This window comes from Andrena cerasifolii, chromosome 7 (genome assembly GCF_050908995.1).
Source record: "Andrena cerasifolii isolate SP2316 chromosome 7, iyAndCera1_principal, whole genome shotgun sequence".
Classification (NCBI taxonomy): domain Eukaryota; kingdom Metazoa; phylum Arthropoda; class Insecta; order Hymenoptera; family Andrenidae; genus Andrena; species Andrena cerasifolii.
The window spans coordinates 7,998,559-8,024,074 of record NC_135124.1 but is presented as its reverse complement, the minus strand read 5'-3'; the positions used below and the strand labels follow the sequence as shown (position 1 = coordinate 8,024,074).

Genomic DNA, 25,516 nt, shown 5'->3' with positions numbered 1-25,516 from the left:
TGAACAATTAAATATGAAATGGAAATGCTAGTGAACTATGATGACTTTTATTTTGATTAAGGTTTAGAAATTTATTGTATTCGAATTTTTCGGACCTATGCGTATAAAACATCTTTTTCTTATCTGTACTCATAAAACATACTGGTGAAGTTTGATCGACTTTGGAACACCTTGTGTATATTGTTCTACTGTGTTTGCCATGTATGTACTCTAAAGCTCTATGCGCGTTTTCCGCATGGGTTCAATAGATACCAATACCACAAGTATTATAAATAGTTATGTTCGTATTAAAATAATTCATTATTTGAAAGCATCATTTTTTTAGCATACCTTCTAGGTACCTACATTCTCCAGTGTGTTAAGCGCACTCTCGTTATTGCTATTAAACATTATGAAAGGCATAAAAAAGTTCAAGAAATTTTTCAATTTTTCGCGGAGAATACGGTAGATTAAATCACTTTTCAAAATTTTCAATAAATTTCAGATTACGAAAGCCACCGTAATTGTCTTTTTAATCGAGGATTATATTTATTCTTACATACTTAATAAACGCCCGATGATTGATAGTACACAAATTACCATCGAAAAACTACAACCAACGATAATTGATTCAGTACTTGGTAATTAATTACATTATGGTTCTCGTGATTCTTAAAATATTGCCACCGCGAATTTCGAATCACTTTATAGACCATAGAACTGCAAAGTACGACAACGACGTGTTTATTACCTAAAACAAAAGATGGTTCGGCTTGAATAATTGATGGAGGTTAATATATTCTCCACAGATTAATGTTATCAGTAACTCCGTTACCGATAAAAGTGTCTCGAACGAGGCTACAATTATACCGCCAGTCAAGAGGCAGCTACTTTTCTTGCACCAATTCAACACGAGCACAAGTAATTTCTGAACTGGTAAGGGTGCTAAGTACCATCGTGTGTCGTATCTGGGAAACACGAAAGAGAATATTTCATAGATCATAGAATGAGCTTTTCAATGTTAAACTATTATTAATTAGTAGTGCTATAACAGTATGATAAAATATTTTCCCAATGGCGTTAATCTCTCTTATATGAGATTTCACGGTGTTCAATGACGCGTTCAGAAATAACCATTTAATTTACATTAAAATTGTGAACAGAGTAAAAATGAATGTGACTATAAAACTTAAGGAAATATTCTTTACATAGAAGGACAATGTGAGTGCAGGAGTATTGACCAGTAGTGAAACTCGCGCATGCGCTTTGGACACCTCACTTTTGCTCGATATTCCCATCATGTGTTAACGGGGGATTGCGCCTTGTTAGACCGAAAAATAGGTAATTCTTCGCACAAAAATTCAGAACAATAGTTCAAGGTGCAATAAAACAGCCCGCCAAACCCCAAATTAATTTTCCGAGCCGTTTTTGTATAAAAAATTCACAAAGAATTACCTATTTTTCGGCCCAACAGTGTGTAATTCTCCCTTAGAAGTGCAAACATTGGGCCCGTTTACTTATTACACACTTTACTCACGTTTTAAGGAAAACGTCATGGCATTGGTTTATGACTTGCTGCCCCATGTAAGTACAACAGTATCCGTACAATAAGACACAGATGATCAATACTGCTGATACAAATAATTCTTCCGAATAACCAGTATACAATAATGACTGTGCAACCTGAACAATACGAAGCATCGAATCACTTTAAAATCCAGAGTACAAATGGGAATTGCTTCTCATGTGTTTCATTAATAAAATGTATAAAAGTACGCGAAGTCGGTGTTGAAGAAATTTTATCATTATTTAGAAATTGGATAAATTGTATTACTTACTAGATACAAATTCAGAATCAATGAAAGCTCGCCTATAGCAAGCAACATCATATAATGCTGCGAGAACGAAACATTTAGGAGGTTCGTGAAGCTTCAACATTAAGAAACAATTATTCGTTATCAAGTACGTGTAAAATAATGCATTGTAAGTAGTTCTTGAATCACTCACAAATAAAATAAAAGCTGTGATTCATACTGAACAATTACAAGTTAAAGCAAAAAGTAAGGAATAAGACGAATAACTGTTTCATAAAAAATTTTATACCGACCTAATCGCTCTGTAATGTATTTGTGCTACAGTCTTTATCCTCTCATGTATGAGCAACTGATCCTTGTAAAGTAAAATCGTATCTTCTACTGTGACATGGACATGGTAGCTGTAAATTTAAACCGTCATATTTATACAAGAGTCATCGAGTATTCTTCGAGGTGTGAATTACAGATAATTGTTTCTTCCCAATGAAAATCTACCCTTTACTGTTTATATCTCAGGGTAAAGATAATCATTGCATAATTTAATTATATAACAGCAGTGGTTTCGTGGGGTAATATAATGTATTAATAATAATAAAAAAAAAACAGAATATTATTGCAAACCGCTCTTTACGAAAACTCATTATGAACATTTGAAGAAGACGTAATTAAATACGGCAAACGAACTTGAAGATCGATATTCCCGAAAACGAAGGTTTCAGAGAAAAAAAGGAAAAGATTTCTTATATTAGATACCTATAAGTGCCATACAGGTATACAGTATTATTTAAAATATATACAGTTAGTTACAAAAGTCTGCATACACGAATCTTCGTCAGACTTACTGAAACTACCACATTTTTTATAATATTTCATTCAAGTAAACCTGCACCCAGACAGTTATTCGTGCAACGTGTCCGTAAAGAAACTCACTGAAATCGATACCAACGATTGCTCTATCGCAGAATGAAAACAACCCATTCTGTTTAATAAACAATCGAAATATACCTGACTAGGTCAAATAATCCGCAAGCGTGTTGCACGCTCATCAGGGTGGTGGTTTCGGTGGCGATCACGACACTCGCTCCAAGAAACTGACACACATCGATGTGCAGTAGGATCAAGTGGAAATATTTGTCAGGGTTAACGAAATATTCTACGGGGACTGGTAGTCTGTATAGATGCGTTTCATTCGCAGCCATTACGATATCGAGAATTCGTGGCATGTACGGGACTACGATAAAAGCGGCTAGAGACACATATATGACTGCTGGAAACATAAAATTCTGTTTCGGCGATTGTTAACGCAGTGGAGCATGTAACGTATGTGAGATAGTCTAACTTGTAAACACTATAACGATGGATTTTCCTGTTTTGGTGTGTTTCGTCATTATTTCTTGTTCTTCTTTTTTGCTGTAGTTATCCCAGTCGTACCGTATCCAGTCCATTACCCTTTGAAACTGTAAAAATCGTTTTGCCATACATTCCTCTTGGAAATTCTGTAAAAATCTGAATTTGGCAGATGAATTATACTACAAGGGTACGTAACCCTTTGCACTCTAAATATACCCCACAGCCATATCAGAGTTTACGAAGCAGTGGCGCACCCAGAGGGGGGATCAAGGCCCCCGAACAAGGGGCTTTGTAAAAGCAGAAGAAAACTGGATTTTATTCTTCAAATAAGTTTGTATAATCACCCAATGAAGTTTATTGAATTTCCATTAAAAATATATTTATCCGTTCAACTCGGCTCCCCCTAAGATTGAATCCTGAGTGCGCCATTGTTACAAAGCACGTTACATATTGATTTCGAAGAATTAATTGAAGTACTGGTTTTGAAATTATTCTGCTATATTTTATCGCAATCGAAACTTCTGCAATTAATAAGTTCGATGCTGAGTTGAGTAAGAAAAGTCTCTGTGATCGAGCAGTGAGTCAGTCGAAGTGCAAAGGGTCAATGACCTTGAAATGCTGTAACCAATAGTTCTGACTACAGGTATCGCCAGCCCCTAACTTCTTTAATTTTCCATTTAATTTCCAGCATAAAAATTCGTCGTAATAGAAAACGCAGTTGTAATTTATAGACACAAATACACGGTGTACTTTTCCAGCTGTACGCAGGCTTACTTGGTCCGGGTATATAATGAAAGCCGCGTACTTTACAAGGTACACTACATTCGGCATGATATACGTGGCGATCTTCATGCAGTACACGTAATTGAACTCGTGTGTAATGAACTGCCCACACTGAAAGAGTCGGAAGTACTCACGAGAAGCAAATAAATTCAACGGGTACGAAGAAATACTGTAAATCGTCGACAACTGTACCTGCGCAAAAATTACGGACAATATACAGATAAGAATAAAGCACTGTTGGACGCGCACGTGTACCCTTGTCTTTTCTGTAGACAGACCAGTGAACAACCAGAAGAAACGAAGGATCGAATAATTGGGGATATTCTGTAAGTCCATATCCGCAAGACAGCTGAAACACGACTGACGCGAGACGTGCGTCTCCCCACCGGTGAATTTTCTCAATTTTTCTCATATTCTCTTCCCTTTTTGGTCGATACGTCGATACGAGGTAAGGTGACAGTGCCGCGAAGTAGCGTGCCGTAGGTGGTCATTGAGAAATTACCTGCGTTTACGCGGTAATGGGGGGAGGGGGGATGATTGACACTTGGGGAAACACGAGGGGTATAATATGTTTTATGGAGGTGCGAGCAAAGTTGGCAGAAAATTCCCTTCCACTCATGCTGGAATTATTGAACGGTGCGCTTCTTGGGGAGCACACGGTGTACTTGCACTTGCAAGGGTGGCACGAAGTTTCGAAGCAGAAGAGGATACAAATTGTGGGAATAGAATTTTCCAACAAAACGTGGAAGCTGTTGTTTATATTACGCCGCAACTTGGTAACAGCTGGGGATACAATACGACGGAGTGGAGAAATGTAAGGTGATGTTCCTTTGTTCTACTATTCTGCATCAAATGTTACAAGTTAGATTACTCTCTACGTTAATCCTGAGCTTTTATTGTGCTTACCTATGGAACGTCTGACTGTGAATGTGTAGCTGGAAAAAGTTTTCTTGGTAAACTCAGGAAGGCGTTAACCAGAGTGTACATCGAAGCTTGACTGTTTTGCTAATTGAATATTCGAATATTCGAATAATCAGGAGTATTTGAATATTCGGAGCGATCGAATTTCGGATTGTATCGAATAAGAATCTGAACATGAAATGTTTGTTCACACTTTACCGTGAAATTCTTTTCATATTGGCCTTTACAATTATTTGGAACTTTATTAATCTTTGGTAAATTTATACATTTGAAACGAAAGCAACCATGAGTTATTAAAATTATTATTCTAATAATAATAATAAGTGGACAACCCTGACTCAGTTGGCCAAAGGCACTCTGCTCTAGGCCCACCCGTACCCTGTCATAAGCGGGTAACAAACAGTATAAGCAGAGTTTTTTGTAGAAAACTAAAACCCCATAAACGATTTTGAGGAAATATAATATTTTTATTTCTACCCTCGTTAGTATAACGAATATTCGAATATTCGAATCTAAAATTCGAATTCTCTGGTAACTGAATATTCGAATACTTAGATAATTCGAATATTCGAATCTCAAATTCGAATTCTCTGGTACTCGAATATTTGAATACTTAGATAATTCGAATATTCGAATCTCAAGTTCGAATTCTGTGGTATTCGAATATCTGAATACTTAGATAATTCGAATATTCGAATCTCAAATTCGAATTCTCTGGTATTCGAATATTTGAATACTTAGATAATTCGAATATTCGAATCACAAATTCGAATTCTCTGGTATGCAAATATTTGAATACATAGATAATTCGAATATTCGAATTCTCTGGTATTCGAATATTTGCCTACTTAATCATAATAAAATATTAACTGAAATTTCAGTTCTTTATTAATATTCGTCAATAAAAGTGCTCACAGTAGGCACGTGCATGTGGGGTCCCGCTACCAGAGTATCCCGCAATTTATCGAAATATAATATCGGATAAAACTGCGATATCGAAGAAAATAATTCGAACATTAAATTACGATACGTCAGCATTAGGTCCTTTTTATTAATAAATTCTACATACGTGTCCAGCATAATACAAATCTACGCTGTTCTCTGAATGCTACTTGCTACGCGAATTACGCTTTTGTTTGACATGTTCTTCCATCACGTTGCAGGTTGTAAATCGTAGGTACTGAAGGTTTTCATTCTTTACTGGAAGAGTACATTACCGTGAAGTAGGACAGCGACGCTTTAACAAGCTGTAACAGAACGCCTGATTTTCATCGCGCTTTGACCTAAACTCTCTCACAATTGGGATTATTGTGCGTTACCAAATGGAAACCTTCGAGCGACGGAACGAATAGATAGCCGATGCGCGTCATATGCAGATTTCTACAACTTCGTTGGGATATGAATAAAAGGTGCTTCTGTATTCGTAGGGGAGCCTGATACCATGGAATGAAGTATCTATGAACACAGGTAAATATTTAATCTCAGATTGTGCTCATAGAAGTCGAGTAGATATGGTAAACGTTAAGTCAGACTCTGTATTATGAATTCTTATTAAGTATCTTGTTCGTTAGAAAAAAAGTTTAAAAGGTGGAAAATCTTAAAAATAGATCAGTACTGATGTGATTGGAAGAATCTAGTATTTAAGCTACTTATAGGCGTGTGCAAATAGCTATATCATATACAGATATAAATATTTATCCACATAATTTATATCTGATATTTTACATCCGTTGCTATTAGATTTGATATGCTATGTATTTCTATTGAGAACAATAATAATCAAACTTATATTTTGAATAATTTAAAGGCAACTTACGTTTTCTCAAAAATCTCGGCACAGTGGTTCATTATCAATTGCCCACCATAGTTCACGATGAACATGTAAAAAAAATGAATCGAGACAAATAAGCTACACCTAATAAGTTCAGCCATTTTCTTCGTCGCTCTTGTCGCTTGAAATAACTATGATACAAGGGGATTTAATGCAACAAATTGCACGAACTAAAAGAATTATTAAAAGAAATTATTACTAAAAGAAAGTATTACAAACCAGTTAATCGATTATGCAATACACTTGTGGCATTCGTCCACTGAACAGTTCGCCGTAAAAGCAATTTAAGGGTATCGTAAATAATTTTCTTTCGCTTTACATAATAAGAAAATTTCCAATATACTCCCATCGTTAAATGAAGTGCAGGTGTTTGATAAAACAGATAACAGTTTTCTTATTAAATCTGCAAGAAATCAATTTCTAAATATTCCAGTTCAAATAGAAGATCTCTGATTGTTATTCAAACAGAGAATCGATATTGCTTTATATAAGTGGAACTAATTGCTTCTCATAACTGATTTCAATACCGAAACTATAAGAAAACTGGCATTACTCACGCGAAACAAATTTATGCTGACAGAAGACACTCCAAGTACTAACAGACACAAGTCAGGGAACGCTGAAAACGCGCACCAAAGCTCTGTATAGCTTTAACAGAAGAGACTAACTTATCTTGGGCATGAACAGTAACAAAATTTTACCCGCATTGAAATTTCTGCAAATTTAGTACCAACTTGTAAGCTCTTCTTTGTATATTCACAGCTTCTACGAGCCTCGTATAAACTTCGTCATTGTCTCTAGACTCTCGCGAGAATAAAGGATCCAACGAGTGCTCCAACCTGTAGCTGCAAAATCACAACAACGAATATTGCATTCAAGAAATTCCAATTAATCTATGTGAGTGCGCCTATTTTAAGTATAAAAATATTGACCGTATTTATCAAAAATAATGTCGGAGGGATTTCAATTCCTTCGTAACTTGGGATCTTCGAAGGAAATTTCCATGGTGCTCGGTTAACCATGATACGGCCTTCAGTTTAGCTATACCTACGTTTAACACAGTACTAAGGAGCGGGAAAGGCACAGATACTATTTATTCAGTAACAACTTTCTTACATTTTTTTTTTCAAAACTGGGGCAGTTTTAGAGAAATTAGAATGTCATTGGGTCTAAAAGGACTTGAGGGCTGCAGCACGGCGGAATGATGATGTGTTTTTAACCATCAAGTTCTTACCTAGTGACTTTGAGTATTCCACAAACGTGCTGCACGTTAACTATGTTCAACGATTCAGTAGTGAGGAGTGCGGTTACCTCGAGAAAACTCGACACGCTAATGTGCGCGACGATGTAATGAAAGTACTTTTTCCCGTCGACGAAATATTCCATGAACAAGAAAAGTTCCTTTGGGCGTGACTCGTTCAAGGGAATGACGATGTCGAGCAAAGTAGGCGAAACGTACCCTGCGACGACTAACAGTGTCGTGCTGTACATACAAACTGAAATCATCGAAAATCGAGGGCATTTGGATGGCACGCTTAATGGAAATACTTACGTTTCGTCAAGTTTTAAAAGCAACGTTATTACGAGGTAAATGATGTTGCGCAGAGTGTTTTAGAATCACAGCTATGAATTTGATTACTTGCTAGAATTTATAAAAAGGAATGAAAAGTTTGAAAAGCAATCAATTCTAAAGTGGCACTTCGACATGTCTTTTGTCCATTTATAGAAATGATAAACGTATATAAAAAACAGAACCTTTTAAAAACTATCAAGTTATGTCTGCTTGGAATAGAAAAGTGTTCTATTTGTAAAAAGTGTGATTATGTATTTATGTACTTATTAAGAATTGTTTGTTACTTTTTATTCATTCCATCAGTAGACAAATTGCACCAATAATGCTCAAACACTCAGAAAAATAGAAATTGCACTGTCGGTGATTCATTTTTTTAAAAATAACTTGACAGAAACCCAATCGTGGTGTATAAAAAAAGGGGCTACAAACGTGGAGGACTTATTAATTAAAAGTGATTAGAAATAATTGAATTTAAGTGCAATCACAATAATACGTAAGCTTGTTCAAGCATGTGCAACAGATTTAATTAATTTAATTCACACCTGCGATGATAATTATAAAGATTCTGCTGTTATTTGCATACTGTCGTACTATCTCAATTTCCTCGTCGCTCTTCAACGATCTCCAGTCATCAGCGATGTGCTCGAAAATCTTCTCTATCTGTCGTCGCGAACAACAATTACAAAGACAGTTCCAGGAGCTCCATTCTTTCTCTTTACTAGCAACTTACATCGTGGATATGCCTGTGACAGCTACAGTACCTAACAGTCACTAATATCCATGGAAACATATACGAGCACACTTTTAATGACACGTCGATGTCTGTCTTTGGATCAGTGAATATTCTTGCTAACTGAAAATATTGTCCACCGTGCGTATATAAATAATCAGGGCATTACATTAATTTCCCATTGATTTCCCAAATCATTTGAATCTAATTAATTCTAACCGACGAATGTACGAGATAGTTTCAGATTGTACAAGATAATTCAGATTAACACAGAAATCGTACTCTTCGAGACATATAGAGGAATAATTCGAAAAGTATACTTCACTCGCGATCAATTCTCTTAGAACTACAACAATAAAAAAACGAATCTAAACAGAGAGGAATAAAATAAACAGTAATTAGTACAGCGTTTTAACGCGGGCTGCTTTTAAATCTGACTAGAAAATTGAATACTTGTTAAAGTTTCTATGGCAGACTACAAAACAAAAATGGTCTTCCGCGGTACATGAAAGGAAAACTGAAACGTACCTGAAAGAACACCACCGAGAAGAAAAGGATATAACAAGTCGCGAGACGCATTTGCGTCCATATAACGAATCGTGTTCGGCCATCGAAATTTCGAAGTCCGACAATCGCCAGTAATATTAAATTCAGTTTGTAGTAGTGACTCCCGATGAAGTTCATCGCTGTAGAACAGTCAAGACGCTTCTGCGATCAGGTATCGCTACGTGACAGTTTGTTCTCCCCTCCACTATGTGTTGTTCGATAAACAGTTGTTTTATTTCTCTTCTAAAATTGCACGAAGGATTTTGAGGCGACTGTAGCGTTGGGGGCGAATGATTGACAGGCAGAATAACATAAGAACAGGGTGCAAGTCTACAGGGGTGAAAAGAAAGAACGGTAATATCTTGATAATATATAGAACTATCCATATTGTGGCACCAGAATGGAAAAAGCTGATATTTTCCGATACTTGCAATTTTCTTTTAGCTTTCGCGCGGTTGGCGCGTTTTCTTTACACTCACTGGCTCACCGGTCATCGAGGAAGCAAGTAGTGAAGATACATATTTTGCTACGGTCGTTGTCGATGGAGTATTTTATTCGTTCTTTATGTTCAAGTGCTTAGATAGTAGATCAAATATCACATTTTGTATTTTGTTCAAGTAAAGTTTCGTATTCTTGTTTCGAGGAAGATGTCACGATGTGCATGTTGAGCATTACTGAGTTATCAGTACCAAGGAAAGTTGTTCTCATTAGCATGCATTGAAATCCAGGGCATTCTGAATGAATTACTGAAACCGGAAGCGGTGAGTTTTTAAACTTTTTAAATTTAATTATTAGTAAACACAATTGATACGTATTGCCAGGCTAGTTGTGTTATTTGGTCCATGATTAATTGCGAGAAATTTTGATTATAATTAACCCTCTAAAGGACGGACTAGTCACCTCGTATTCATTAATATACTGCAATATATAAATTCATATCATGCAAATGTAATTTATTTTGTAATATGGGAGTATAATTACTCTCGATAACGATGCTAAATGGAGAAATATAATATTGAAGTACTCATTCGATACTTTACAAAGGTTAGCTTTAATCTTAATTGTCGAAAGCTTTTACTTGAATTACGACTATTAAGATTTCAGTACCATTGACAAAAATTGATTATCAGGGAGTCTTTTTTGGTTTATAAGCCCGCCAAAACACAGTTTGGTGTGTTAAAAAATTTTTAGCGTGAGGATAAAAAAATTAGCGAGGCATTTCATTACCAACAGGCATAGGTACTGTATCGACAGGCCGAAAAGAGTTTTTTTTTTTGAAAAATGTGATTTTTGCGCGAAAAAATCAGGACGTCAACTTTAAATAGCCGCCATTTTGTTTCTAATCAATATTTCGGAAATTCCCTCCGTGAATCAGAGGATGCATTAATATACTAACGAAAATGTTTTTTTACTTCTTGTATTTTAGATAATCTGGTACCGAATGACAGTGTTCACCCCAAAACAACTTTTTAAAAAACGCTTCTCGTATGTCGATTGTAATTTTATTATAAACGTAATAATTTTCTACAAAAAAATTACAAAATATCCACACGGGTGAATCGACTCGTCGAACGGATTATAGTGGCTTTCGCGAATGTCATCTATCTAAACGGTAGGTACGCTCACTTTGTCGTTAGAACTTTGCCGTACAGAGTTACAGTTCCGCGGAACGTTTAGCCGCAGCTAAGAGATTAAAGAAATGCGAAACATTTACTTATATTCAGAAACATGCATGTCACCTAAAATGTTGTTTGCAAATTCGTGTTCACCGAACAACAGTTTCAAAACACGCTATAGCTTAATAATACGTTATGCTTGTTTCTTACCCCTCGATTTCGAATAATCCACATACATGTTCTGATACGAATAGAAAGGTGGTTTCGGTCAATACGACAACGAAAATCACGCTGAACACGGCCACCGACGTAAAAACCACACAGTAAAAGTACATTCGCTACTCGATATTGTGCTTCGACACGAAATCCGGCTGGAAAATTTGCGTGGAATTAGGTAACGCCTGCAACCAAACACTGCCGGTATTATTATCACGATACTCGCGGTGCGGACCATAATTGAAATCAATATGTTTGCTAGAATTTGATGATTCCCGCCGTTACGTCGCGTTGATGTGTTTGATACAATCCAAACACAAAGGGGTGGAACTTGCAACAAATTCATAACACTTTAACTCTTTCTTTCACGCCAATCTTGACTACATTAACCGTGTCGATGCTGAGATTCAAACACTGAACCGCGCACTGTGTGCGGAATCCTTACAGGCTCACTCGTCAACTACACTACTCGACACGCACTCATTGAATCCACAGCACACCAACGGGTTAGTTAAACATCCGGAATATATCCTCGCGTTAATTACGTATTAACTGAAGTACCTCGACACTGTCCCTATCGTCCTATAACAATTCCCAGTTGACTTGAATCTTGGCGAATATCTCTATCACCTGGGCGGTCCAATCGTGAAAAATTTGCGGCCACCAGAGCGATGTACATAGTGAGAAGGTAACTTGCAGTGCTGACGCAGATGTGGGAGCTGGTTCATTTGACAAACCCCGGTCATACGCGGGAAAATGATGGACAGGAGTCGCAGGAGAACAACAGGCAAACAACGCCAACTGGAAGCAACGTCCGATTAGATAGCTCGCTTTCTCGCGACACGTGTCTGGGTAGACAGTATATAGGGAAGTGCACTAATCACCAGCACGAAATAGATGACGAAGACCAGACACATGCGAATTCTGTGGATAGGAACTCAGCCACCCATCCACCAGCACTAGCACCGTCTTGGAGAACGCGTAGTCGAATCGCCCGACGCACATCATCCTCGCGCGAAGTCAGAAACGCAACTGCCGCACGATCGATTCATCCCCACCTTTATACGGGAATTTATACCCTCTGCGAACCCTCTCTGAATTTACGGGGAATATCGCGAACTGTGGCTGAGGGGTGAGATGATTGACAGGGGTTGCAATTTTCTGGGGAGACAGTCGCCGTGGTGTCTGGTCCGAGAGGGTGGAAGGAAATGTATCGATGCTCGAATTTTGAAAATTACAGTTGATACTCCCCTTCTTTCTTAGGCGGCTCAAGCACGCGCACGATTTTTCTTACCCCTGCTGCCTTCGATTATCCGTATTATGAACGTTACACGGCGAGCAGTTTCTTGTTTTCTATGTTGTCGGAGTAGTATTATTATTGTTGCTCGCAATTTGGTAATGTTGAGAGGATAAATCATATTATTTTATGAGAAGACAGTGGCGGACGAAAGAAAGTTTACAACTTTTAAAATCGCATAACATTTTTTAGAAGTGGTCCAAACGATGCGAGTTTTTTTTTAGAAGCTAGAAGTAGGATAGAATTAGTTTGCTAAGAGACGTGTCTCGTCGTTTCGAAAAAACGCAATTGGTCGAAATAACAAAGAAAATAGAAAATATTGTTTTTTAAAATTTTTTTGTGAGCCTGTAATGAAAATTCAAAAAACCCGTTTGTAGATTGAAGTAAGTTGTATACATGCCTAAAATTTCATCAAAATCGGTTAACGCTGCTCTGAGCTATAAACGCTTAAAGATCGCAGAGTAACAATTCCACATTACGGACAAGTAATACCCATTTTCCAAAAGTTATACATAGTCACGCAAGGGATGGGGTCAAACAATTACGTAAAAAGAAAGAGAAATAGTATATTGATTTCCCGTAGAAGGGTGTAAAGTGTGCTATGAAGGGAAACCGTATCACGCGAGGGGAAATCGATACACCCTCATGGCACAACGGCACCATTATGCACAACAATCTTGACCTTCCTTGCCAATACAATTCAGTTGAAAGAAATACTAAAGAAACGGCCCTCTTTTTCCTTGGGCCTTTTTCGACTCACTTGAATTTTTATTTCTTTGATGACTCTTTTAACTTTGAGGAATTTTCAGGAAGTAGCTGTTAATATATACATATGTTTCTGGATTTTTAATCTAAGTATCTCTGATTTTTATCTAAAGTGCAAAAAAAAGTATAAAATAAGTATCTCTGATTTTTATCTAAAGTACAAAAAAAAATTAATTAAACTCAAATAAACTAATGTAAATGTATTTAAAGTACGTGTAAATCAGAGTTTCTATAATTTATAATTTTTAGTATAAGAATCGCATAAATGTATTTTTAAAAATATCAATAAATTCACAAAAAAGTGATTAACATGATAGTTCCCGCGGCTAGACTTGCATTTGCGAATAGTAATGAACGATAGTGTAATTTCAGGTAAGAATATCAATGCTTATTCAGCCGCAGTAGAAGAAACACTCATATATCAGCCGCAGCGCAAAAATTCAATGCAGATCAGAAATATGTACATAAACGTAACAAACGAGTTTAACGAGGATGTGCATTACATAAACAATTTACATCTTTCTCTTTGTGTTAACTGTTTCCAGAAGAAATCATAGGAAAAAAAAACATATGATAATAACACAAATGGAGCAGATATCCAATGTGTCTAATAAAAACTGCTGGATGATACAATGTACACAAACGTTATGAACTTCAAAGAGCATTACACTTTGTAAAAAAATATATAAAAAAAAGTTATGTTAATCGATTTTATTAAAAATGCACTAATTTTCAGTGTATTTTTTATCAAATTAAATAAAATCGTTTAACTTAAAAATTCCTTTTTTATATATATATTTTTTATTCAATTTGATTTCTACATTCGACTATGCAAAATAAAGTTTATACTTAACGTGGTATCGAGAGTTACGGTTGACATAAACTGACAACTTACGATATACTTGTTGAGAATTTCCTTATATTATGACAGCATGAGTGTAAAACGTGAGATGGATGAAACAGTTTGTTACACCAATAACAGTAGATATTTTCGTCAATATTGCAAAGCTTGGAACTTCTGTACTAGGACTGGAACGAGTGTATTGTTAAAACTGGCCAATTTTTGGCCAAGCTCGACTTTTGTGTGCATATTTAGAGACTTACAATAATTTACAATAAGTATGAGTTTCTATTACTATACAAGGAAGAACGTCTAAGTATTTATTACAATTAATATAAATTCCAGACTTCGAGACTGAATCATTAATTTCTCACAGTTTATTCAGACGTCATTTTCATACATGGGATCGTATAAACTCTTTTATAGTGCACGTTAATGAATATTGTTTAAACATCGTATATGTCAGATGCGCACTGAAAACTTACCGTCCAAACGAAATCCATACCCAAATAAATTATCAACACTGCGCTCTGCATTACTTGGCAGATTATCTTTCACGGTGAATGTCAACATCAGTCTCCAAATGTTAGTGTTCCGTGATAGCTAATGTCTCTATCCAGCTCTGTTATGAATTACGGAACATATCACGGTGAAGTACGAGAAGGCTGAACTCATCATCTGAAATACACAAGTTTTCAACAAAACTTGAACTTGAAGAATTAATAGTAAAGAAATTACCGTTGCAAAGCCAGAATAATGTGCAGTACACAGACTGGAAAGGTTGATTGTACACTCTATCGAACTTCTCTGCATTATGAACAGCAAAAGTTTCTGCTGGCTTAGTGGGATGCAGTACCACATAGAATCACATCTGTATCATTTAATACACATGCATCACGATAATATCGTCACTACGTTTCCATTCACAAATGATACCGCTAGAGAAGTGGGAAGCTTGAAATGTTACCGACAGTCATAATTATTCACAGTTTCTATAAACATCAGCAGTACATTATGCAACGTAATTTCAGATACTGCTAATGACATTGACCGAAAAAACGTTTCGGTCATTAGCGTTAAATTGGAATTCTCTTAACAGAACATGCATTCCTTTTTCAAGGAAGAGCAAGTCACAAACAAAACGCCAAATCAGATTAGAATTGAAAGAAGGAAGGAAAATTAGGACACGCGTAAATTAAATAACCAAACCGTTCATAAGCAAACATTCCACAGAATATGCCAAGATAAAAATCGAATGTACAGTACAGTATTAGAGCATTGTTTGTTACCTGGAATGACAGATACAGCAATGTAATAACAACAAAGGCCACCCTTTGAATTTTGGCAAAGGTGGAGTTGTCGAACGGCCAAAGTCCAGTGATGCACAGCATCGAATAGTACGTGCGATAGCGTGTTTCAAACAAACTCATCTCGACCGAAGCAGAAGATCGACTGCTAGAAAAACTCGAGGGAACGTCCGATTACACCTCGGCATCATATTTTATTCGAGCCAGCTGATCTTCGCCTCGACTTTCCACGGTGTGACTTGTCAATAATTCAAATTTCCAATGTCCCCTCGTAACAGATCGATTTGAGTAGCATGGATGCAAGGATATTACGTAAATGAGCGCGTAATTCAAGGAAAGTGTAGGGGTAGACAATATTTCCTTCTTTTCTTTCTACTTCTTCTCAGAATCGATAGAGACACCATACAGAGCATACAAAATTGTATGCATTGTCACACTTGTAGTACAATCAGAAACGACGCAAAGTTATAATAGGATACTTAAAGCAAATATAGAAATGTTAATTTTTATATTATATAGCAAAATGTTCCAAAAACATGCCAATGTTCCACCAGTTTACGGTACTCCTCCGAAAAGTACGTACTACGTATCTCTGTAAGGCGACCCACCGACCTGCTATCATCATCTCCATGATATCTACTAAATTTTCCCCAAAAATTCATGTTTCAAACTCCCGAAGATAATGTCATCTATATTGTTACCACGTACGCAACAATTTTTTTCTATTCTCAAAAACATCTTTAACAAACAGTCATGTGTGAAGAAACAGTCGGTGCATTATGCAGAAAATAAAAACAAACAACGAAAGTAAAACGAAAGTACACTGTTTTGATCAAATCCGCGGATAAACCAGCGGTTTTCATCCATTAACGCACAGTTTTATCTGTGACCGATTTATCCAACGTGATTTGTCTGCGAACTTTCGTTGTATGTTAGTGGGTATTTGCAGGTTTCATCCGCCGCAGTCTTTGATCGCAGATTTGTCCGCGACGGATGACGACCGCGAAGACACATCTGTGTGCGTGGCCAGCTATTCACTTGATCGAAGATTCGTATAAATAAACGAATGGTAAATCTTCATTGTAGATAACATGCATCGTAAAGATTCTAAATCCTAATAAATCAACTTATTAAACTTTCAGCTACTGTACGCCACTATAGTGGCTTTCGCGAATTACATCCATCTAAACGATACGCCACTATACTGGCTGCCAGGGTCGTTAGAACTCTGCCGTCCAGAGGCACAGTTCCGCGGAAAGCCCGGTCGTAGTTAAGAGATTAAAGCAATTCGAAACATTTACTTATATTCAGAAACATGCATGTCACCTAAAATGTTGTTTACAAAAATTCACGTTCATCGAACAACGGTTTCAAACACGTTATAGCTTAATAATACGTTATGCTTGTTTCTTACCCCTCGATTTCGAATAATCCACATACATGTTCTGATACGAATAGAAAGGTGGTTTCGGTCAATACGACAACGAAAATCACGCTGAACACGGCCACTGACGTAAAAACCACACAGTAAAAGTACATTCGCTACTCGATATTGTGCTCCGACACGAAATCCGGCTGGAGAATTTCGCGTGGAATTAGGTGACGCGTGTAACCAAACTCTGCCGGTATTATTATCACGATACTCGCGGCGCGGACCATAATTGAAATCAATATGTTTGCTAGAATTTGATGATTCCCGCCGTTACGTCGCGTTGATGTGTTTGATACAATCCAGACACAAAGGGGTGGAACTTGCAACAAATTAATAACACTTTAACTCTTTCTTTCACGCCAATCTTGACTATATTAACCACTTCGATGCTGAGATTCAAAAACACTGAACACGCACTGGGTCCTTACAGGCTCACTCGTTAACTACACTTCTCGACACGCACTCATTGAATCCACAACACACCAACGGGTTTGTCAAACATTCGGAGTATCTCCTCGCGTTAATTACGTATTAACAGCAGAAAGGTGCACGGGACACGTTGCCCACGTCCTCCTAAAGTATCTTGACACTGTCCCTATTGCCCTATAACAATTCCCAGTTGACTTGAATCTTGGCGAATATCTCTATCACCTGCGCGGACACAGTCCAACTGTGAAAATCTTGCGGGGGTGCACATAATGCGAAGGTAACTTACGGTGCTGGCGCAGATGTGGAAGCTGGTGTATTTGACAAAACCGGTCATGTGCGGGAAAATAATGGACACGACGCGCAGGACGCAATTGAAATCGCACTCGGAGGAGGCGAGCAACGCCAACTGGAAGCAACGTCCGATTAGATGGCCCGCTTCCTCGCGACACGTGCTTCGGTACACAGTACTTGAGGAAGTAACGAAATAGATGACGAATATCAGACACATGCGAATTCTGTTGGTAGGACCTCGGCCACACACCCACCAGTATCTTCTTGGGGAACGCGTAGTTGAATCGCCGGACGTACATCATCCTCGCGCGAAGTCAGAAACGCAACTACCGCACAATCGATTCGTCCCCACCTTTATACGGGAATTTATACCCTCTGCGAACCCCCTCTGAACTTACGGGGAATATCGCGAACGGTGGCTGAGGGGGTGAGATGATTGACAGGGATTGCAATTTTCTGGGGAGACAGTCGCCGCGGTGTCTTGTCCGCGAGGGTGGAAGAAAATTCATCGATCCACGAATTTTGAAAATTATACTTAATTCGCGGGTATCTGCTTCTTGACGTCCCCCTCTTTCTTGGACAGCTAACGCACGCGCATGATTTTTATCGATATTATGAACGTTTCTTTTCTGCTATGTTGTTGGAGTAGTATTATTATTGATTGGCAATTTGGTAAAGTTAAGAGAGTAAATCATATTGTGTAGGAGAATATATGGTCGCTGGGTACTTGAAGCGAGCTATTTGAGCTCTGGCTGGAATTTAGTTAATTTGGAGCAATGTGAAGATGGCAAAATGAAAAGTATAAAGTGTATTTGTACATAGGAGAAATAAAATACAATAATACTTTTATTGAATATGTGTCATGGTGAGCACACAGGGACCGGTGACTCTTTAAAATCTTGCGCGATCTTATTGAAATGGTGATTATAAATTTTCTTCATTTCACTGGTTGTTAATTTTTTTGGTTGAAAGTTATTGAAAGGATCATCTCATATGAAAGTGTTAGTTGAGAAGCAATAAAAAAATCTTCCGTCAGAGCTTAAAATATTTAAGCTAGTAAGAAACAAAAATTATGTATTGCTATCGTATAAATCTAATGTTTTTAAAAATATTACACATTTTAGAGTCTGAATGAAGTTTTACTTAGGACTTGAGAATAAAGTAATACGCATTTGTCAAAGTTATACATAGTCGTGGAAGGGATGGAGGGCAAACAACTACGTAAAAAGAAAAAGAAAGAATATATTGATTGCCCGTCGAAGGGTGTAAAGTGTGTTATGGAAGTAACGTGATACGCGAGGGGAAATCGATACACCCTCATGGAAAAACGACACCATTAAACACAACAATCTTGACCTTGCCAATTGAATTCTGTTGAAAGAAATGCTAAAGAATACGCACACTTTTCCCTTTGGGCCTTTTTCGACTCATTTGAAGTTTTATTTCTTTGAGGACTCTTCTAACTTTAAGGAAATTAGTGTTAAGCTGCGAACTTATTGTTAAGCTGCTATGGAAATGATCGTTATGAAACATCTTAAAACTTTTAATGCGTTTCCCTTTGCGACTAAAAGTTCTGAGTACAGAAATTATGATGTAGGTTTCCAATGTACAACGTGGCTGCTGGCGAAAGAAAGAAAAATTTTAAACTTAAAGAAACGTAAAATATTTCTAAAACTATTCCAGTAACATATCGATCTTCAGTCGAAGGGTACGAAAACATGTTATGAGAGGTGTGCGGCATGCAAGAGACAAATCGATATACCCCCGTAACACAATAAACTCCTTGAAGGCAATCCTACCCACATAATCTCTTGGCAAATCCAGATACAAAATCCTTTCTAAGTATCATTCTGTATAACAAGAAAAACTGACAGTTTAAATGGTGCTTCAATTTCCAATATAATTTAAGAATACGAGATTAGATTATATATATACATATTTGCTATTGTGTTCCAATAAACTAAGTTTCAGACATTTTTATCAATTCAAATAATAAACGTAATTTACTTTGATCTAAAGTACAGAGAAAATTAATTAAACTCAAGTAAACTAATGTAAATGTATTTAAAATACGTGTAAATAGGAGTTTCTGCAAATAATATTTTTTAGTACAAAAATCACATAAAAGTATTTTTAAGATTATCAAGAAATTCCCCCCAAAGTGATTAACACGATAGTTCTCGTGGTTTACCCTGCATTTGCGAATAGTAGAAAGATAATGTAAATCCAAGTAGGAATATCAATACTTAACCAGTCACAGTAGAAGAAACACTCATAGATCAGCCGCAGCACAAAAATTCAATACAGATCAGAAATAAACGTACAACACGAGTTCTAAATGATTAATTGTTACTTAGCGACTCTATATTAAGATTTAACGAGGATATACATTACATAAACACTTTACATCAAAAACGAAATTTGTCTATTAGGTATAATGTAATACTTGAGCATTAACAGAGCCATTTTTTTAATAGTTTGAAATTGCGCTGGATAACAGTGTGTTGAAGAAAAGAATGCGGATTTTCGCTTTTGTCTCGGATAATCCAGATTTGAGTTAGAAGGTACACCGTTTACTCTATGTAAAACAAAAAGACCGTCAGGTCAGAGCCACCTCACCTGAGTATACAAGGTCGGGGTGTGTCTCTTGGCATTGCCACATCAAGTATTAAAGGGATTGCTAGCATCCAACAAGCGCTAAATATTATGCGTGTGATATCACTGAAATTAAGGAGAATTATTAAATGTACAGTATAATCTTATTATTTATTATATTCTTAATGCTCTAATTCCGTGATCCACGTCAAATTCCCGGCATAATCATGGGAGGAGTTATTTCCAGTGCAAAAATCAATTAAAAAGTTACAATAAAAATTTTATGTGCAGCAGTGAGAGTACTGAGAATAGAAGATAGAAAAGTGATAAAGTTAGTAGGCAAACCTCGGATCTATTTATTAATATCCTCACAGAAATCGCGCTGTGGTGTGAGCTGATGTGTCTATCCACTTCTCTACATTCTATTTGGCAATGCGCAGTGGAGACATCACTACTGCTCGATTTATTGTACATACCTATGTATAATTATATCTAATTATTTTTTATTTCAGGGCCAGTTAACTCATCTTAAACTTCTGTGTTAAACTTCTGACATAACACTACTTATATAACGATAGTTATGAATACATATTATTGTTCTCGTTTACCGACACAAAGGAGGAGTCTACATAAAACTCTCTCTTAACCGCTTCATACCATGTGGTACCACAAAAATGTTTATTAGACGTTATGTAAAGAATGAATGCGTGATGCAAAAGAAAGGGACATCCGACTATGGATCGCCGTGTTATTTTATTCATTAAATTACGACACGTGTCTGCAATGGGTAAGTGCTTAAGGAAAAGAAGAAGACTATGAATAGCTCTAGAAGTACGTATTATTAAATAGCATCTTTTAGTGACTATCGAACTTACCGTTTGAATAGAGATCATGAATCCATTACGTATCTCAAGTAGGAAGTGTTAATTCATGACTGCAGCTACTAATGCCACTATAATAACATCTGAAGATGGGAATGATTGGCAGAAAGCTCTAGACTATGTAGCAAGTTACTGTTTAATCATGAGTGCTATTACTACGAGCAAACTATTTTCAAAATTATCATTAGCAGAAATTGTGCCGCATCGAACGTAATACAGTACAATAGTAAAAGCCCGTGTTCATCATCTGAAATAGAATTTTTTTTGTCTGAGATTGAAGACTAAAAAGATAGATTGGTGTTGTGTAGATAGCAAAATGAAGAAATTACGCTGGCAAATCCTTTGAAGCATGGAATAAATAATCCAGAAATACTGCACGAACAATCGATAGAACTTCTTTGCATTATGAACAACAGTAGCTTTTGCGTACTTACTGGTGTGCAATACCACATAGAATTATATCTGCATGATTCAATGATATTGTATAATAATTTTCGTATTTCCATTTCTTCGTGATTATACACTAGCGGACAAAAAAGTTACCACTTCTTCGATTTATTTCTATTTTTATTATTCGTAGCATACATTTGGGACTGTAGTATGTTTAATATGCATATTCTGATGGAGAATTTAAAGCTGTATAAAACCCGGATAAAGTTGAATTTATTTAACTGATAAACAAAAGTGTTATGTGACACTGAACGGGGTAACACATTTTTGGGGCCGACAAAGAAGTTACCACGTTTAATAACTTTTTAGGTTGTCCTAAAAGCAAAAGGTGCCCCCACAAAATATTAGATTTCCTTATTAATGTTCAAAAGTGCTAACTTTTTGCTGGGTTCAAAAGTGTGTTGTCTTGTTTAATATTTTGTAGGGTTTTTATTTGTTCGTTAAATAAATTCAACTGTAATTGGGTTTTATGCAGCTTTTAATTCTCTTTCAGAAGTTGAGAGAGTTGATGTTGAAAAGTAATAGAAGTAGGGTGGTTCGAAAGAGTGATAACTTTTTTGTCCGCTACTGTATTTAGGTATCGAAATAATCCACAATGGATATTAGTAGTAATACGTATTTAGAATACGAAGTGAAACGGAACATTTTGAATATAGTTACAATATGGTGGAATTAAATTTTTTCGTCGTCTACCGCACAACTATCAGTTAAATGGAATACATATTGGACTCACGTGTCGTTAAACACCTCCGCACTATAGTCAATTATCACCTGCCCGCTATGATTATTCAGAAATATAACTATTCCATGGATAAGAACGGAAAAAGTACATGGAATAATTTCTTTTCGATTACTCGTGTCCTGAAGCGCTAGAAAAAGCTGTGATATGTACAATATGAAAAATCTCATTATAATTCGATCTGTCGCCAGCAAGAAATAGTTATTATAATCATATTGGATTGATACAGTTGCGTATGATTAATGAAGTATACATTTGATATCAAGGTAATCAGTAGGTTACTTTAAACAAGACATTCTCGGAAAAATAACTACAATGTTCATTGCTAAGGTATTAGAGTTTAATTATCTTTAGCGTCAAGATTTGAACATTTCGAAAACATTATTAAACTGCTGAAATAAAGTAAATATTAATACTGATTTTAGATATTTGTTAGTTAGTATATTTAACAGATGAATTGGATGTAGGATAAAAATGTCTATATTGGCCTTAATTGTGCAAGTGCATGATTATTCAAGGAGAATATATCCTATTACTGTAGTTTTGTAATACTTACCCGGTATAGGTTCAAAACGAACGAAAGCATGCAGATTAGGTACGGTATTACGTAAAACTTTATCATGTCGACATCGATTACTTTACTAAATCTTCGCCCAAGAACGGATTATAATCGTTCAGCAGAGTTCATAAGTAATGTATGTGAGAAAAACACAGTACACTTAATAACACAATCTGTGGTAAAAAATAATGAAATATCTGAATGAAAGTACCAACTCAATAGCTCGCCTATGAACGTGCACAGCTTGAGAAATGCTTTTCAGATTCACGACACTTTCTTTCGAATCCTTAGTGTACTTAGCAATGTCGAGAACAGCTCTTTGTATTCTATAGCTGGGTGGATAAAAATATGTTAGTATATTTCACATTGTTCGTATTCAATGTCCCATATTTAGCAACTGAAATTACTTAATATAAGTGTGTAAAGAGTGTATATAAAACACAGTCACAATAGGCTTTCATACTTGAGTGTGTGTAGTGTGTGCGGTACACCCATCGTGGATAGCATTCCCTACTAATATGTAAAAGTGAAACGCTGTCTGTTCGTCCTTTCACGCCTAGACGGCGGAACGGGTTTCAATGAAATTTTGAATAGACATGTTTTACGTCCTACAATAGGTCAGCTAGTACTAAATAAAAAAATGAAAGCAATTTGTTGACAAGAGACATTTCGATTCTTCTACAAATCTCCACCGATTTAGAAACATATGTATATCTATCCACAAAAGTGGTGGCAAATAAAACAGCTGCAAACTCAGATCGGGACACATACCTGACAATTTTGAAAAGTCCACATACATACTGTGCACTGATAGCAAGCTTCGATTCGCTGCATGATATCCCCAGCAATCCAATAAATATCGCCAACATGACATACAGAGACAACACATCGGAATGCGTACTTTGCTGTACAAGAAAACCGAAATCTCTAATCATAGGATACCGAGATCCGTTCACAGGTATGACAAAATCAAGCACTATGGGCCTTAATAGCATTATGTTGACGAAAACGATTGCCATGCAAGATACACCTAGAATTTCATCATCTTTATTAAGAATACAGTCATGGCTGAGCATGTACATAAATGGTTTAAAAGTGTTTCAAAATGTTTCTTCGAATGGAATTGAAATCTGCATTATGGTAATTTATAAAAGAAATAATAAAAGGGAATATTCAATTTAAGGTCTACACTCTACAGTCACTGTTTGCCTCACTGCAAGTTCATTACTGCTCCTCTGCTTTGTTACTTGTCAAATTTTTTCAGCGAAACTGTGATTGTGAGCTTTGGCCGATCCTTTACAGGGTCCGGATTTTCACAATGAAATTGTAAATTTCTTTACTTAAAATTTATGCATATATACAACCAATATATTCCGCAAAGTATACAAATTTTTACGTGGCCACTATAGTGTGCCTCTTATTTGAGTATTTACATATTATGTATTGGAACATTCGAAATGGGCACATTATTCCTATAATTTTGCCAGAATGTCACTTGTCAGATATCTTACACAAGTAAATCATGAATATGCGTTTCCCAGTATTAATATGTGTCGTTAGCATCCCCAGTTCAACGGGATTTTGGAATGTACTGCAATCACTTTGTATGGTTTCAACGAGGACTTTGATCTGCAGTTACATAATAATTCTGGTTAATGACTAGTATCTATAGATAAGAGCTCACCAAAACTTCCTCGATTATACATATCATTTTCGCCGGGACAGTAACTTACACTTGAGAAATTAATGATAAAACCGACATACTGCGTAAAGAATAAAAGTGCGGGTCCGTTGCACGATAATACCAACAACACATTCGTTGATGTAATTTCAGACGTCGCCAGTAACGCAAACTGGAAAAATCATTTCGTTAATTAATTGAACGTAGACGCCTTTATAAGAAACATTTAGATTTCTCTATTGGAAAATATACTGTTTCCATATATTTTGTCACTATGCCAAGGAAAAAAAGGAGCAACAAGATATAAAGCATATGAAATAAATATTAGCACTTTGACGGTTGCTGTCACGTATTCGTGATTTTCCGATTTCAATCTTATTATTTTACGTAAGCCCCAGAAATTAATTTTATTTCGTATTTATCACCGAGAAAGATTAAGATCCAAAATGTAACTATTCAATAAAATACCGAAATGCACAAAACGAAGGCTAATAAGTGCAGAATTTAATGCATTGATAGTACCTGGATTATTGTACCGGACAGCAGATACAAACAAAAGCACAGCCTCTTTATATTTGCAAAAATAGAGACGTCGTAAGGCCATAGACCAATGACGGATAACGTGGAATAGTAGCTGCGATAGTGCGTTTGAAACAAGTCCATCTTCACGACCGATGCTGGAGAACGACTGATCGCGAAACTCGGGGAATCGTCCGACGACACCTCGCATCATATTTTATTCATTCCATCCGACTTTTGTCTTGTATTTCCCAACGCATCCCTTGTCGATTGTAATGAATATATAATATGTTAAAATTATAGGTGTCCCCTTGGAACCGATCGATTTCAGTAGCACGACCCAGAAAACATTACAAAAATGTACACGTAAT

The 25,516-nt window shown here is 36.4% G+C and overlaps 5 protein-coding genes across 6 annotated transcripts in view; all 5 read right to left on the bottom strand.

Moving 5' to 3' along the window:
- Positions 1 to 5,842, bottom strand: part of LOC143371406 (mannosyl-oligosaccharide alpha-1,2-mannosidase IA-like) — a 109,150-nt gene extending 103,308 nt beyond the window's left edge. Inside the window, exon 1 of the mRNA XM_076816549.1 lies at positions 5,839 to 5,842. The gene's annotated coding sequence lies outside the window, so the exon portion shown is untranslated. The remainder of the gene's footprint in view (positions 1 to 5,838) is intronic.
- LOC143371409 (uncharacterized) overlaps positions 846 to 25,516 on the bottom strand; it is a 173,421-nt gene continuing 148,750 nt past the window's right edge. For both annotated transcript variants that reach the window (XM_076816559.1, XM_076816558.1), the window contains exon 5: positions 846 to 947. In XM_076816559.1, coding sequence (XP_076672674.1) covers positions 867 to 947 — 81 coding nt within the window. In that variant the 3' untranslated portion in view covers positions 846 to 866. The remainder of the gene's footprint in view (positions 948 to 25,516) is intronic.
- On the bottom strand, positions 2,727 to 5,777 carry LOC143371187 (uncharacterized). Its single transcript, XM_076816136.1, has 3 exons — positions 5,763 to 5,777; positions 4,651 to 4,761; positions 2,727 to 2,965 (listed from the first exon to the last, which is right to left on the bottom strand). The coding sequence occupies exons 1-3, from the start codon at positions 5,775 to 5,777 to the stop codon at positions 2,777 to 2,779; spliced, it is 315 nt and encodes a 104-aa protein (XP_076672251.1). The 3' UTR covers positions 2,727 to 2,776.
- LOC143371186 (uncharacterized) lies at positions 5,900 to 10,572 on the bottom strand. The gene is made up of 9 exons (XM_076816135.1): positions 9,510 to 10,572; positions 8,982 to 9,104; positions 8,794 to 8,911; positions 7,913 to 8,174; positions 7,380 to 7,523; positions 7,236 to 7,326; positions 6,664 to 6,809; positions 6,167 to 6,302; positions 5,900 to 6,094 (listed from the first exon to the last, which is right to left on the bottom strand). Exons 1-9 carry the CDS (start codon positions 9,663 to 9,665, stop codon positions 6,038 to 6,040), a joined length of 1,233 nt encoding a protein of 410 aa, XP_076672250.1. The 5' UTR covers positions 9,666 to 10,572; the 3' UTR covers positions 5,900 to 6,037.
- On the bottom strand, positions 14,714 to 25,289 carry LOC143371185 (uncharacterized). Its single transcript, XM_076816134.1, has 5 exons — positions 25,149 to 25,289; positions 24,679 to 24,798; positions 24,457 to 24,574; positions 23,717 to 23,975; positions 14,714 to 15,133 (listed from the first exon to the last, which is right to left on the bottom strand). The coding sequence occupies exons 1-5, from the start codon at positions 25,287 to 25,289 to the stop codon at positions 14,875 to 14,877; spliced, it is 897 nt and encodes a 298-aa protein (XP_076672249.1). The 3' UTR covers positions 14,714 to 14,874.

What these genes read in the sequence shown, in the direction of transcription:
- LOC143371187 (XM_076816136.1), bottom strand. An exon ending in ACGTTTTGTTGGAAAATTCT is followed by an intron (nt 2,966 to 4,650) that starts ATTCCCACAATT and finishes ACGCATCTATAC; the next exon opens with AGACTACCAGTCCCCGTAGA.
- LOC143371186 (XM_076816135.1), bottom strand. Translation starts at nt 9,665, where the DNA reads ATGAACTTCATCGGGAGTCACTACTACAAACTGAATTTAATATTACTG. An exon ending in CTTTATAATTATCATCGCAG is followed by an intron (nt 8,175 to 8,793) that starts GTGTGAATTAAA and finishes CGATGATTTCAG; the next exon opens with TTTGTATGTACAGCACGACA. An exon ending in CGCTCGAAGGTTTCCATTTG is followed by an intron (nt 6,095 to 6,166) that starts GTAACGCACAAT and finishes GTTCTGTTACAG; the next exon opens with CTTGTTAAAGCGTCGCTGTC.
- LOC143371185 (XM_076816134.1), bottom strand. Translation starts at nt 25,289, where the DNA reads ATGGACTTGTTTCAAACGCACTATCGCAGCTACTATTCCACGTTATCC. An exon ending in TTATCATTAATTTCTCAAGT is followed by an intron (nt 24,575 to 24,678) that starts GTAAGTTACTGT and finishes ATGTAACTGCAG; the next exon opens with ATCAAAGTCCTCGTTGAAAC. An exon ending in CATATTCATGATTTACTTGT is followed by an intron (nt 23,976 to 24,456) that starts GTAAGATATCTG and finishes ATGAAATTCTAG; the next exon opens with GTGTATCTTGCATGGCAATC.